Source organism: Pseudochaenichthys georgianus, unplaced genomic scaffold (assembly GCF_902827115.2).
Source record: "Pseudochaenichthys georgianus unplaced genomic scaffold, fPseGeo1.2 scaffold_414_arrow_ctg1, whole genome shotgun sequence".
In the NCBI taxonomy this organism is placed as follows: domain Eukaryota; kingdom Metazoa; phylum Chordata; class Actinopteri; order Perciformes; family Channichthyidae; genus Pseudochaenichthys; species Pseudochaenichthys georgianus.
The window spans coordinates 19,699-35,815 of record NW_027262979.1 but is presented as its reverse complement, the minus strand read 5'-3'; the positions used below and the strand labels follow the sequence as shown (position 1 = coordinate 35,815).

The 16,117-nt window shown below is 39.8% G+C and overlaps 1 protein-coding gene across 1 annotated transcript in view; it reads left to right on the top strand.

The window, feature by feature from the left end:
• The window catches only part of arhgef18b (rho/rac guanine nucleotide exchange factor (GEF) 18b), a gene marked incomplete at its 3' end in the record, with an annotated part of 44,463 nt that overhangs the window by 8,777 nt on the left and 19,569 nt on the right, over positions 1–16,117 (top strand). The window contains exons 4-10 of the mRNA XM_034078340.1: positions 2,477–2,513; positions 2,615–2,741; positions 2,879–2,933; positions 6,535–6,579; positions 7,171–7,245; positions 8,863–8,971; positions 9,786–9,951. Of these exons, the coding sequence (XP_033934231.1) occupies positions 2,477–2,513; positions 2,615–2,741; positions 2,879–2,933; positions 6,535–6,579; positions 7,171–7,245; positions 8,863–8,971; positions 9,786–9,951 (614 nt within the window). The remainder of the gene's footprint in view (positions 1–2,476; positions 2,514–2,614; positions 2,742–2,878; positions 2,934–6,534; positions 6,580–7,170; positions 7,246–8,862; positions 8,972–9,785; positions 9,952–16,117) is intronic.

The following is a 16,117-nucleotide window of genomic DNA, read 5'->3' as shown; positions in this document are numbered from 1 at the left end:
ACTCAAGACCAAAACTCAAGACCAAAACTCAAACCAAAACTCAAAACCAAAACTCAAAACCAAAACTCAAAACCAAATCTGATATATATCATACTGATATTCTGTACACACTGTGAAGACCACTGAGACAAATGTAACATTTGTGATATTGGGCTATATAAATAAACATTGATTGATTGATTGATTGAAATCTCAAACCAAAACTCAAGACCAAAACTCAAAACCAAAACTCAAGACCAAAACTCAAAACCAAAACTCAAACCAAAACTCAAAACCAAAACTCAAGACCAAAACTCAAAAACCAAAACTCAAAACCAAAACTCAAGACCAAACTCAAGACCAAAACTCAAGACCAAACTCAAGACCAAAACTCAATACCAAACTCAAGACCAAAACTCAAAACCAAAACTCAAAACCAAAACTCAAAACCAAAACTCAAACCAAAACTCAAAACCAAAACTCAAACCAAAACTCAAGACCAAACTCAAACCAAAACTCAAACCAAAACTCAAACCAAAACTCAAGACCAAACTCAAACCAAAACTCAAACCAAAACTCAAGACCAAACTCAAACCAAAACTCAAACCAAAACTCAAAACCAAAACTCAAAACCAAAACTCAAAACCAAAACTCAAACCAAAACTCAAGACCAAAACTCAAGACCAAAACTCAAGACCAAAACTCAAAACCAAAACTCAAAACCAAAACTCAAGACCAAAACTCAAACCAAAACTCAAAACCAAAACTCAAGACCAAAACTCAAAACCAAAACTCAAAACCAAAACTCAAAACCAAAACTCAAACCAAAACTCAAACCAAAACTCAAGACCAAAACTCAAAACCAAAACTCAAAACCAAAACTCAAACCAAACTCAAACCAAAACTCAAAACCAAAACTCAAAACCAAAACTCAAACCAAAACTCAAACCAAAACTCAAGACCAAAACTCAAAACCAAAACTCAAAACCAAAACTCAAAACCAAAACTCAAACCAAAACTCAAACCAAAACTCAAAACCAAAACTCAAACCAAAACTCAAACCAAAACTCAAACCAAACTCAAACCAAAACTCAAGACCAAAACTCAAACCAAAACTCAAAACCAAAACTCAAAACCAAAACTCAAACCAAAACTCAAACCAAAACTCAAAACCAAAACTCAAACCAAAACTCAAAACCAAAACTCAAAACCAAAACTCAAGACCAAAACTCAAGACCAAAACTCAAAACCAAAACTCAAAACCAAAACTCAAAACCAAAACTCAAGACCAAAACTCAAGACCAAAACTCAAAACCAAAACTCAAGACCAAAACTCAAAACCAAACTCAAGACCAAAACTCAAGACCAAAACTCAAGACCAAAACTCAAAACTATTAATAACTTTACAACGCAGGATAAAACACAGCAAAGCTACCATTTAGTTAGTTAAACCTACTTAGAAAAGGTAGATCAAAAGCTACCATTTAGTTAGTTAAAAATGCTTCTTGTCATGAAATATAGCCAATTGGAAATGGCTCTAATAATGCATGCAGGAATGATAGTGGACAATATTGTGCCTTATAGATTAGGTTTTGCTGAATTATGCCTCTTTTCCAATGTTCTTACTCCGAGTACACAAAGTTCAAACTTACATTAGAAACATCAGGAAGATTTTTGGTTAAATCCCTAATTGCAGTTGGTATTTTTAAATGGGATTTGTTGACGATAAGAACCAAAATAATTTTTTTAACAATAAATAATTTTTAGATGTTTCCTTTATAGGAAAAGGCTGATAATTGACAACTTGGAAATTTGAAACTAAATAACGCTGAGCATTTGTGGGATGTTAAATACAATTATAAATTATAAAAAAGTGCCTTAATACAAATTGCCAACTAATAAAGGCTTTAAAGTCTCTCAAACCTTCTAATAAAACATTTTTGAGTGCGGTTCACAAGCTGCAAAACAATGAGCAACCTCAGATCTTAAATCAATAACGTTTTTAACAGAAGATTTCAACTTGAAAAAACTCTCAAAATGACTAAAAAATACGAACACTTAATATATTGCTTAAAGTTGGGGTAGATAATTTTGGAGAAACCAGCTCGAGTGCGCTAGAATTTGAAAATACACAACCGGAAGAAATCTGCCCCTTCCTTCAGACTTCCTCACAGAGCCCCTCCTCCAACACACACGACCAATGAGGGCACGAGATAAGTTTGTGCACAGATGGAAGGCTGACAGGCAGGTAGGCCATCCAGTTACTTTAGCCGGGCCGGCTCAGATGATTGGTCGAGCTTTTTACAGCGCCACGGCTTCCAGAAATGAATTGTTTTAATGTATTTATTGTCAAAGCATTTCTTATATTCATTGCTATCGGGATGTTAAGAGCATTCCATGGAATATAACAAGTGTTTCTGAAGTGAATTACCTACCCCACCTTTAAGTAAAATACTTTCATAATGTGTGGTACCCCAGTGTCTTTAATTAACATCAGTTCTGAGTTAATTCTGGCTCTAACTGTGCCACTGTTAGTAAAATTAATCATCATAAGTATCTGTGTGTTGGGGAGTGGAGGTAGAACAGATCTGTTGTGCACGTGATGCTGATGTGTGTTTATTCTCCGCGCCCTCAGGCCTGCGGAGTTCCCCGCAGACATCTGTACGCCCGCTCAGAGATCCTGGCCACGGACGAGTGTTCCCGCGCCGCTCACATCTCCCGTGTTGTGCAGACGTCCAAACAGGCAGCCAGGGCGGCAGGAGGTGGGCGGGCAGAGTGTGTGTGTGTGTGTGTGTGTGTGTGTGTGTGTGTGTGTGTGTGTATGTGTGTTAGGATACATGTTTTACACTCTGCAGGCAGCAGCTGTTTCATCATATCTGACCTTTTGTATCTCCTGCAGCAGAAGAGTTCGACCCTGAAGAAAACCTGCACTCTACTGACGGCCAGAGCCACATGTAAGTCTGCTCGATATATGACTGCTGTAGCTTGAGTTACACACACACCTTATACATTTTCTTTAATGTTCAATAATACTTTATTATCAGTTCAAGTCTGGAATCTTTCGCACATCAACAGGGACAAGTATTCACCAAAGACAATATGTTCAAAGACCCTTTAAAGGTCCCATGCCATGGCCATTTCTACTGATCATAATTCCATCGTTGAGGTCTACTAGAATACATTTAAATTGTGCAATGTTCCAAACTCACATTGGTTTCTCACAGCATCTGTATAGTATGTGTATTCACTCTCTGTCCTAAACGGCTTGTTGGAGCTCCTGCCCCCCCCCCTCCCTGTGAGCCCAGTGGCCGTCTGCGAGACACAGCGAAACCCAGCCCGAAACCAGCCCGAACACACACACACACCCGCAGCCTGGCTGGGAGTTTGTGTGCGTGCTCACACACCGACTCACAGCCTCGCCGCGTCCCGCCGTCTCAGGGAGAAGAAATCGGCGGAGCTGCAGCTGAGAAAATATTGAGTGTGTGTGTGTGTGCGAGGAAGTCCACGGATTGGTCAATTTGGACCAATCCACGGACTTAACGTAACGGCTCCGCGGACGTAACGGCTCCGCGAACGTAACGGCTCCACGGATTGGTCCACTTGGAACAGTGGGTCCATTTGGGTATGGACACGTCACTGTACCCAGGAAGAAAAAGAGAAATCCCCAACGAGGCGTTCTGGGGCAGCACAGACAGGTCTTCTCTGTGTTAGAGTTTTACTCGCTACAGGGTGCACTTTGAGGGTGTGTGACTCTGCAGACCGTCTACATGCAGAAAAACCTTCATAACACAAGGGGACGGGTGATAACCGGAAAAGCATGACAAGGGCCCTTTAATAGTTGATCTGGTATTCAGAATCAGAAATCCTTTACCCGTCTCACATTGGAGAATGTACATTGTACCAGGAAAGGGAGCTGTTCAAATGAAAGACAAAATTAAAGAGTAGACTGCATTCTTAAATAAAGAGGCAGGCACGCTATAATGTAGCATAAGTAAGTAGAAGCCAGTAATATTGACAATAAATTATGAAACGTTGTATTTAATCTGAGGATTGACTGTGGACACCCAAGAGCAGTGGGGGTTTTTACTTATAATTGTAATTGTAAGGCAATACATGATTGTCACTAAAAGCTTTGTCTCTACATTACAATAAAATATAAAAAATAATTGACTTTTAATAAAAATTCAAGTTGAAATGTATAATTCTTTCTTTAATAGAAATGTTTCTTCTGCCCGTGAAGTGTCCAAACCAGGCTTGTCTGGATAAGCGCATTTTTAAAACATAGTCATCGTCCATGCCGGTTTCAATTGGATTATTTGTCACAGTTTCTCCGATCAGATCGGTCTCCTCCATTTTGTAGATTATTCACGACTTTTGAATCCACATAAACATATCGGCAAAATCCGGCTTACTTTGAGCATGTGTTTTAAACAGTTTAATCCCTTTGTGAATTGTTTCCACTTGCGCGCCGTCCTTTAATTTCTTCATCCAGCGGGAATCCAAATGAGTTAATCCTGAGTCCAATAACCATCAAAGTCACTCCAACAGTGCTCCTTGATTACGCTTTCATCCTCCTTCAACAACACACTTCACATTCATCCAGTTTGTGACAGTAGTAGCATTTTGAGAGTTTTAAACTTTAATTACCGCTGTTGCCCCCGTGTGTGTGTGTGTGTGTGTGTGTGTGTGTGTGTGTGTGTGTGTGTGTGTGTGTGTGTGTGTGTGTGTGTGTGTGTGTGTGTGTGTGTGTGTGTGTGTGTGTGTGTGTGTGTGTGTGTGTGTGTGTGTGTGTGTGTGTGTGTGTGTGTGTGTGTGTGTGTGTGTGTGTGTGTGTGTGGGGCAACTTCCAAAAGGAGTCATTTGGGGGGCTCTTGGGAAAAAAGGTTGGGAACCCCTGCTGTAGAGAGGGCTTCAGTCCAAGCTAATTATATAAATGAAATCAATTCGTATCCACAGTTCAGGACGTGGTGACGGTGTTATTGTGGCTGAATCAAAGACTTTCTTATCGTCACAAACAGCACAAACCAGATGGCACAACTGATAGTGAGAACAAATAGGGAAAGGATGGATCCAGGAGGATGGTGAACGCACTGTAGTGCTTTATCCCGTCTTTACGACCCCTCAGAGCGCCACCTTTCACCCGTCCACACCTCAGTCATACACAGCAGTGCCATTTGTACAAGTTCACTAACATTCAAGTATCTCGCCCAACGACACGTCTACATGTTGACGGACTGCATGGGCTGGGATCGACGCATCCATTGAGGATGTCGGCGATCTTTCAGGTGTCGCCAAAAAATAAGAAAGCGAGCGTCAGCGCCAACAACTCCCGGTGATGACCCGGATACTGAGCTAGTAAGATGCATTTATGAGAGCATACAAGTAGAGAGGACATGAGTGCATAGGGATGGAGGAAGAGAAGCAGGAGAAGAGAGGGAACAGTCCTCGGAGCTGGTTCGAGGTAAGCCTGATCCACGAGGATAGATTTAAAACAAAATAAGACATAAATAAGACGGTAATTGTCTGTAAATTGTACCTGCAGCTCTCTCCGGTCATTACAATAGTTCACATTCTGTTCTCTGGTCATAAATCTCTGCAGTCTGGTCCAGGAGGGGGGGGGGGGCTTCCCTACCCCCCCTGACATCTCTGCTCCATGTCATACGCCTGAAACCTCCTCCTCCCACAGTCCTCCAGCTCCTTAGATGGCCCCTTAGTGTGTGTGTGTGTGTGTGTGTGTGTGTGTGTGTGTGTGTGTGTGTGTGTGTGTGTGTGTGTGTGTGTGTGTGTGTGTGTGTGTGTGTGTGTGTGTGTGTGTGTGTGTGTGTGTGTGTGTGTGTGTGTGTGTGTGTGTGTGTGTGTGAAGGAGCAGACAAGGGAGGATTCTTCACTAAATCACTGTATGACACCTCGCTCCTATCAGTCTCGCCCTCTACTCTCCTCCTCGATTCCTCCTCCTTTCCTTACTCTTCTCTGGTCTCCTCTAATGTATCCAAGTCTCCTCTTGTTTCCTCTCCTCTATCCATTCCTCATCTCCTTTCGTCTTTCCTCCCCTCCTCATTTTTTATCTTTAACTCCATTCCTCTCCTCTGATCTCTTCCTCTTTCTCCTATACTCTATTTCCGGTCCTTCGTTTCCTCTGTCCTCCTCTCCTCTACTTTGTCCTTACATCCTTACATCCTCACCTGTCTTCTTGTTTCCTCTCGTCTCCTTGTCTCTTCTGTATCCGCTTCTCTTCTCTGTCCTATACTATTATCTTCTTTATTCCTTTCCTCTTATACTCCTTTCCTCCTCTCCTCTCCTCTTCTCATCTCATCTCTTCTTTCCTCCCTGTCTCTGTCCTCTTCTCCTTTTGTCTTTCCTCCTCTCCTCTACTCTGTCCTTCTTTGTCCTCTCTCATCGCCTCTCATGTCCTCGTCGTCTCCCCTCCTCCTCTCTTCTCCTACTCTCCTCTTCCTCTGCTGTCCTCATCTCCTCTGCTTTGTCCTTCCCTTGTCTCCTCTGTCCTCCTCTCCTCCTCCTCCCCCACACTCAGCCTCAGTGTGTTGTTTGTCTCAGGCTGATGGTACAGAAAGTTCTGCAGGAGCTGAAGCTGTACCACGGGTGAGTAAACACGAGAGGGAGGTCTGCAGATCCAGGGGGAGCACCGTGTGTGTGTGTGTGTGTGTGTGTGTGTGTGTGTGTGTGTGTGTGTGTGTGTGTGTGTGTGTGTGTGTGTGTGTGTGTGTGTGTGTGTGTGTTTGGCACGTGTGTTTGCATGTGCCTGTTTTGGCCCTTACCCAGTTTGATCATCCAGTGAAAGGGTGTGTTTGTCACCACAGTTTTTAAATATTAATATAATATTTTCTTTTTAAATCATTTTGTGACATTCTCACTGAAGAGACTTAAGTTATTACCCTATCCGATAATAATCCAATGCAGACGGCAATAATGTAATATAATACATTCTTTTAAATATATTAAATATTTATATATGTATTTTTTGTATGTATATAAAACCGGCCCTTTGAGTGCGACCATGATGCTGATGTGGCCCGAGATGAAATTGAGTTTGACACCCCTGGTTTAAAGGAACACATATTTGCTAAAACATGTAAGACGCTGCTTTGAAAGTGTCTACTGGTTATTTATGGTTCATATTTGGCAGTGTTTGGTCATTTCTCCCCGCGCTGAAACCTGCATTGTCCTCCGCAGAGCGAAGCAGGGGAACAACAGATTGGACTCCAAAGTTACAGGAAGTGTAACCTGGTACGAGTTCCTCTCCAATGAGTAAGTACCGTCCTCTTCACTCGTCACTTATCACTAAAGCCGGGGACATTTAGGTAATATATTTCACATCATAACATGCTCCATAATTGGTTGCTATGTGTCTTGTGTATTTGTATATCATTGGTTTTCTATGACAGGGAATGGTAACAGATTGAAGGGGACATACAGTATCTAAAGATAACAACTCATTTGAAAGAATATAATGTTTTTTTTTTAACATTTTAGTTAATATTGTAGTAGAAATATTTGAATGATATGTGTCCTTTAGTTTTCAGTTCAGTACACGCTGCTCTTGGTTCTGCAATGCTGTGGTTTCTGTTCATGAAACAAGTCTAATAACATTTCTAATTACTGCAACTATTACTTTTAATCAAAATCACCCATTCCTGCTGTGACCTGTTGCTGTCTTGTTGCTTTTCAATATATATATGTTTTTGATTTGTTTTGTTGTTGCAAGTAATGTCCTGTATTGTGAGCTTTTAATTATTTTTATTTTATTCATATTTTTCAAATTTGATCAGTTTTTTATTTTATTTCCTGAAACATCTGCAAAGACTATGAATGAAAAATAGCCTTATGGCACATCTAAATATATTTTGAATGTGCACTCTCCCTAAATAAACTTAATCTATTCCAAATAAGTCTAATCAAAATAAATGTAAAATGTACTAATTTCCTGTTTGTTGATTTCACTGAAAAAACATTCATGACATATTACATTACATTACATTACATTGCATTTAGCTGACGCTTTTATCCAAAGCGACTTACAATAAGTACATTCGACCAGGAAGACACAACCTTGAAGAAAACAGAATCATATAAGAACATCAGGTTTCAAAGAGCCAATCGTTTCAAGTGCTACTCAACTGGCTTTAGATAAGCCAGCCCTTTATTAGTATATAAGTGCTCTGTTAGCAGTTCTTTGTTAGTCATTCTATCGCTCGAAGTGGAGTGGAAAGAGATGAGTTTTCAGTCTGCGCCGGAAGGTGTGTAAGCTTTCTGCGGTCCTGATTTCAATGGGGAGCTCATTCCATATATCTTGATTACATATTTTAAAGGTTCCATGTCATGCTATTCCGGTTACGTAATGTAACGGCTCCGCAGATTGAGCCGTCACGTCCGCGGAGCCATTACGTTTGGACCAATCAGCGGACTTCCTCACACACACACACACACTCGGCGGGACGTTGCGAGGCTCGCTGCTGCGAGGGGCGGGACACTTTGAGCTGGCTCACTGGTGTGGGGTTGTCGAGATACGAGACACCGCGGAACTCAGCCTGAGCACACACACAAACTCCCAGCCAGGCTGCGGGTGTGTGTGTGTTTCGGGCTGGGTTTTGCTGTGTCTCGCTGTCTCGCAGACGGCCACTGGGCTCATAGGGAGGGGGGGGGGCAAGAGCTCCAACAAGCCGTTTAGGACAGAGAGTGAATACACATACTATACAGAGATGCTGTGAGAAACCAATGTGAGTTTGGAAAATTGCACAATATACATTTATTCTAGTAGACCTCCTCAATGGAATTATGATCAGTAGAAATGGCCGCGGGACCTTTAAAAAAAAAAAAATACAAGATACTTTGTATTTATGTTTCCTTCTCTGCTCCATTGTGAAGGAATGAGGAAGAGGATGATCGTACAGAGAAGGTGGAGAAAGGCACGAAGGTGAAGAGGACTCTCAGCTCTCTGAGGAACAGAGTGACTGGCTCCTTCAATAAAGATAAGGTAAACAAGATGCACTTTGAACACATACTGCAATAAACCACGCTGCCTGGCATGCAATGCAATATGTCACCTAACTAGAGTTTTACACGGTAGGAAATATGTGCTAAAAAAGGAATTTGTTATATCAAATCTGGTGCAAGCTAAAATCCAAATTAAGAAAAAGACTACTTGGATTAGCAAAAGTACTCATTATGAATAGAATAAAAAAAATGTGTGTTAAATATATAATCTATTTTATTACATAAAACATTAAAATATTACTACAGGTGCATTAACGTGGTCCAGCATTTTAGTTTTGTAGTGAGTAAATGTTGACTACTATACAATTTCAGATACGTTGTGAAATTATTATCCAATTTTTTAAAATAATCAGATGTTCTGAAATAATTAGTAGCCTATTACAATATTTCATCTTAAAATCTTGTGTAGTGTAGGCATGTGAATACTTGTATTTCAAATTGTAAAGAAGTATAATAAAATAATAATTATTTAAAAAAATGATAATACATAATAATACAGAAACATGTATATGATGCTCTACTATACATTTTATTACAATTACATTTGAAGTGCTATTTTTGTGATGCATTTAAATTGCATTATGCAGTTTTAAAAGATAACATTGACCAAATCCCGCAGTGTAAACAGTCCACTGGTGTGCATGCAACACACACACACGTCTCTAATCTACTTACACAAACCCCGTTCTATATCCTGCCTCTGGCACACTTATGCAATCTCATATATCCCCAGCCATAAGACAGTGAAAGAGAACACACACGTGTGCATGTAAAACCCTCTCCTCTTGTTCCAGGGTAAGAACCGAGAGAAGGAACATCAGAAGGAGAAGGAGAAGGACACAGTGTGTGGCAGCAGGAGGTGTCACGGCCATCATCTGGTGCCGGGGTCTTTCTCCAGCTGTGCCACCTGCTCTCTGTGCAGCAAGACCCTGCAGAGGAAGCATGGCCTGCAGTGCATGAGTGAGTAGCACCACAACCTGCAGCGCACGCAGAGGATGGCACAGGTGCTGCGCTCACACACACTTTCCGCTATTTATACACACGCTAATGCACGCATGCTCGCCCACACACAGGTTGGAGCACTCAAGCACACCGGCAGACAAACACCGCCCAAATCACACACTATCACACACATCTTCAAGAATTATATGTAAATATTCTTTTTAAGGGTGACTATTTTCTATTTTTTTGTCATTTAGTACACCTGATGAAGCATTCAAGCGCACAGGCAAACAAATACCCCTCTTAATTACACAACAAGAAACCATATTAAATCATAAAATATTTAAGAATTATGCAGGACATACTTAAATAGTCTCTTTAGGTATTACTATTACTATACACTTCTTGACGTCTTTTGCTTCGTGGGAGATTACACGGGGTTGCTACGGCTACATTCTTTTCCAAACACGTAATTAGCAATGATTAGTAAAATCCTGCCTCACACGTTCGGGCATTTAAAAGGCTTTTGAACAACTGATTTACATTTTATTACAAAGTAAGGCTTTTATTTGTATATTAATGAGTAGAAATCTATGCCTGACTTTTAAGGATTTGCACACTGCTCTTTTTTAGCATTTAAAATACACAAGATAGCAAGAGTTCCCTCTGTGGAAGTGATTATCACAGTAAATGCCATTTATCTCATTGATCCAGACTTTTCTTTTAGCATGTTACTGCTATAAAGTTGTTCAGTTTGAGTTTCTTTCACACTGCAGCTCTTACTTTTGCACCGCCCACTTGTTTGGATGTGTTATCTGATTCATTAGCACCACTGCCTGATAGCTGTTTATGTGAATGTACAGCATGCATGACATTTGTTTCTCTGGCCTGAAATATTCTTCATGTTTTCTGTGATTTTGTGTGTGTTGGGTTGTTATATCAGGACCAGCCACTGCTTTGGGTGTCCGTTCGACATTTTATTACCCAGCGGCTCCTTTTTTTCCTATGCCACTGCATGTCAGCTGATAAGGCTGCAATGCCAGAGTAAATACATGTCAACGTGCTATTCGAGCACAGTGGTTAAACTCTGATCCATAGAAAGACTGAGATAGCTGGAAATAGCAGGAGTTAAAATAATAATAAATAATTGTTTAAATTGATTAAAGGTGGGATAGGTAATTTTGGAGAAACCAGCTCGTGTGCGCTAGAATCTGAAAATACACAACCGGAGCAAATCTGCCACTTCCTTACAGAGCCCCTCCCCCAACACACACGGACGCGCCCAATGAGGGCACGAGATAAATTTGTGCCCCGATGGAAGGCTGACAGGCAGTTAGGCCATCCAGTTACTTTAGCCGAGCCGGCTCAGAGGATTGGTCGTGCTTTTTACGGCGCTACGGCTTCCACAGATGACATTTTTTATGTATTTATTGTCAAAGCATTTCATGTATTCATTGCTTTCGGGATGTTAAGAGCATTCCATGGAATATAACAAGAAGTGTTTCTGAAATAAATTACATACCCCTCCTTTAAAGGTGGGGTAGGTACGTTTGAGAAACCAGCTCGAGTGCGCTAGAATTTGAAAATACACAACCGGAGAAAATCTGCCACTTCCTCACAGAGCCCCTCCTCCAACACACACGAACGCGCACATGACCAATGAGGGCACGAGATAAGTTTGTGCCCCGATGGAAGGCTGACAGGCAGGTAGGCCGTTGTACTTTTTACAGTATTACGGCTTCTACAGATGACATTTTTTTATGGATTTTTTGTCAAAGCACTTAAGATATTCATTGCTATCGGGATGTTAAGAGCATTCCATTGAATATAACAAAAAGTGTATCTCGAGCCGGTTTCTGAAACTTACCTACCCCCTACCTTACCTATCCTTTAACTATCCAATTTCCTCATAACACAGTCAGACTTATGCCACCCGTCTTTATTGTAAATCGGAGACTGATTTCTCGTAAGCCATGTGGTCGGTTGCTGGTGAATTGCATATCACCAAATGAAGTTTCATCAACAAAAAAAACAGAACTGTTCTCAACATTAGTGCCAATTCTTCAAACGTGACTGTTTCCAGCAGTTCAAGGAGAGGAGCAGTAAGTCATTTTGTGATTCCACTTCCCTATTTTTCATGCCTGCTACCTAATACCCGTATCCTTCAATTCTGTGGGAGACAAAGGCCATAGGACATTTATAAATCCTGCTGTCTGGCAGGAGGGTATAATGTACGATTGTTTTTAATACGGTGCTTATTAAACAAAGTTGTTTTGGCATATTTCAAAACAGAGGGCATCACACAGCCACTGTGATTCAGACTGCTGCGCTGCTCCTTTAGACATTAAGCAGAAACCAATATCAATCTATCTCTCTTCTTTACCTATGAGGTCATTCCCCATTCATCAAGAACGGCTGTTGAGTAATTGAGCGTCAGTGGACTTTATTTATCCCTAGGGAATGACGGATGGATTTTGCAAAGGTTGCTCCATTTTAGAATAAAGTTAACTAAGACAAAATAAGATTTTTTTAATGATTTTTACATACAATTATTAAGAATAAAATATTAAATAAATACAAAAATATTAAACAAACATAAGAAGTTAAAATAATAATAATGTTAAATAAAAATAAAAGTATTAATATAGACATAAAAGCGTAAAGTAAGAATTCTAATTAAGGATACAATAAAATAAAATATAATATAAGAAGTTAAAGTAAAAATGTAGTATTAATAGACTTTGTATTATATTATATAACATTTGTATTACAATATATACAGTGTTAATTAAATATGAATGCTGAATGGCACAGTTGCTGATGGTTAAGTGCCATATTTATGTAAAAATATGCATGTTACAATAGTGTATTGGTACACACACCATCAGCACTGTATTTAATCACAACATATTCAAGAATCATACAGGAACCAATCACATATTTTGTAAGGAATTCATATTTATAACTTTATTCTACTCCTTAATATACTTGTTGACATCTTTGGTACCTACAGCAAATCACAAGACGAAAATAAAATGTTTAATTACTTTTTTTTAAATGCCGTTCTGAATAAAAATGGTAACAATAAAATATACAATAAAATACAGATATAAATAGATACGATAATAAAATATGTATGTTACATTATTGACAAACGTGTATCAATAATAATGGTATTAATAATGAATATTGCTCAAAATGTACACTCTAATAACACCATAATAATGCCAAAGTGATATGAGAATGGCCCATTTGATTCATTGCAAATCATTCAGTTACACAGTTGAATAATTGCAAAAATTAAGTTACAAAATCCTACATTTTGACACTTGTTGTGCACAGTCACAGACACAGTACACACTACAGAGGCGTGAGAAAACAAGGCAGTGTCCCTTTAATTGTAAGCAGCCCTGTGGGGATTCAGCCACAGAGGAGAAGCAGCCTGTGGAATGCGCTGTTTGTATGCCAGAGATTGTTCCCAGTGAGAGGAGGACAACAACAACTGGACAAAACCGAGAATGTGGGATACTTGTTGCTGTTGATCTCAATGGCCAAAGTGATGTGTCTATCCCACGGGCAGGATACGTGTGGTTTTCGGATGCAGCTGATCGGATAAACCCGGTAAGAGGCGTAGCGTGATCAGGTGGATCTCTCCCGTTGTTTCTCAATGGGACTTTTCCAGGGCATCCTTGCCGTTAGCTATGATGCTAAATGCTAATTATATAGCCAACAACAGCTTCTTGCTTTTTATTCGGAATGATGTGTGTGTGTCAAAGTTGAGTCAGTGTGTTACCAAGGGGAACTACTTCTACAGTTTTCTTGATAGTGAATTTATCACAAAATGGCTCATATTAAATCTCAGTTACTGTTAAGCTAGCTAACTGTTAGCCACTTGTTGCTAGCGCCTACAACCGCTTCTATTTGAAAAACCAGGCTAAGCAGTTAGCTTTAATTAGCTTAAAGTAAAACAACAACAGAGCAGAATTTAAGTTGTGTTTTCGTGTCTTAATTTTCCACAACGTCCCTCCAGTTCCTCTTAATGGAGTTCTTTGAGGAGTTTGTCTTTTATGCTGGATGCAGACTTTGCATGGAGCTCAACCATGGATCTGTAAAGAGAACTAGATACAGCGTTCATTCCTATGAGAGTTGCTCAGTAAAGCCCAAAATGAAGCGACTGTAGATCCAGAAAGTACCCGTATGTGGGCCCATAGAGCATGCGCACTGGAGTTTTCCTCTAAGCCCCGCCTCAGATATACCGCTCTCTGCTCAGTAAAATAAATGAAGAGATTAAATAACTCTGTAACCAGCTTTTAGCGCATTTAACAACTTTTACAACCGACTGAATCACATAAGGACTATACAAGTGTTCGTGCTAGGTAATTTATATAGCTGAAAAAAACCGTAGACGCTGAGTTACAGACGTCTCTTTCCTAATTTAAGTCAAAGGGAAACATTATTTTTGACGTCATGGAGGCTGTAGTACCACTGTTTGGCCACTACGGCCATTCATAAAAATCGGCTTCAACGGCCAGTGCACTTCCTGGGGGCCTGAGCTCAACAGGTGATTGCTAGCTTCCGAGATAACTTGTTATTTTACGCAAAGTAAGCTAGTGAAAGGATGGTACCTTGCATTTGAAAAGAGATTGAAAGGTTTGTAGAATGTTATCACATTTAAAGTCGTTTCTTGATATGTTTAAGTTGTGTGTAACCGTCTGTTTTTATTCTGGTGCTCCCACCCCGTTATAGTTGGGCAGCTAACTTGGCTCTGTGTTGTGAAACTCCATATTCCTAGATGTGTTAAATGTTTTTGTTCTTGAGTGTCAAACGCTTGCTTTTCGTCCTCTTCTACCTCTATGTTCTGACCATAGACTGTGTATATATAAAGGTTCTGACTGAGCTTTCTCTGTGACTGGGTCACATGGTGCTAATTGTGCTTTGCAGGTCTGCCGGTGCATAACAGCCCACTCCAGTGACTCTGGTCTCACCCATATCTCCCTGTTAGCACACCACTTCTGCATGCATCACTGCTCTGCCTCCAGCACGCCTGGCTCTCTGTCTTTTACTACATTTAAAGTCCTACTGGATCTATGATTTTCACACTTTAAACATTTGCCAGAGGTGGAAGAAGTACTCTTATTGGGCTGCACAACTATTTGATATTGTATTGATATCGCAATATAGACATGTACAATTATTTTCAAACCTCAGCCAGCTCAATATTTGTTAACTTCTGATTATCTGTTGTAATACCATTTTATTATGTGTTAGTATTGTGGAGCTGCAGATATTTCCTATCCTACAAATCATATTCTACAAACTTAACAAAATAAATGTCTGCTAAAAAACTCACACCATAATAATTGTTGATATTTTTCAATGATAATGCTAAATAAAATGATATGATCAGTCCCTCCAATAGTGTGAATCAGATCTCAGTTGAAATATATCATTCAAAAATAATCGCAATTATTTATTGTTATCCAAAAATGGTGTGACCTATACTCGGATATTTTAACTCCGTAAAAGTAGCAACAATGTTAAAATAGTCCGTTTAATTATCTCTATTATTTTTCACATATTTTTACCTCTGGCAAATATAGCGCTTACTGCAATCTGGATATTACACTAGTCACTTATTTGCGCAGTACTAGTATCATATGTATGCTACTGGTGTTTAATGTAGTTTTTATCTTACTATATTTAATAATAATAATACATTGCATTTCAAAGCGCTTTTCCAGGTGCTCAAAGACGCTTTACAGTGGTGATAAAACATGATAAAATAGAATTAAAAAAGTTATTAGAACAAGATAAAATAACATTTAAAAGTTATTAAAACAGCAATACAGCATAATTCACAGATTAAAAGCCAGTCTGAAGAGGTGTGTTTTGAAAGTGGGGGGGTCAGTGCAGTCTCTGATGTGTTGTGGGAGGGAGTTCCAGAGGGTGGGGGCAGCGATGGAGAAGGCTCTGTTTGGTAAGAAATGTGCCCGTAGGAGATGTTTTTTCACTTCACAGAGTAAACACCTCCCAGTTCCTCCTGTTTTACTAGATGATGTCATGTGTTGGCTGGATGCTTCAGGGTTCGACCCTGTGTTGATGCTTCTGTCCCTTTTGTGTTGGGCAATTAAAAGTATTGCATATTAAGGAAGCAGGTGTTAAAAGTAATGCACTTTAAAACCTC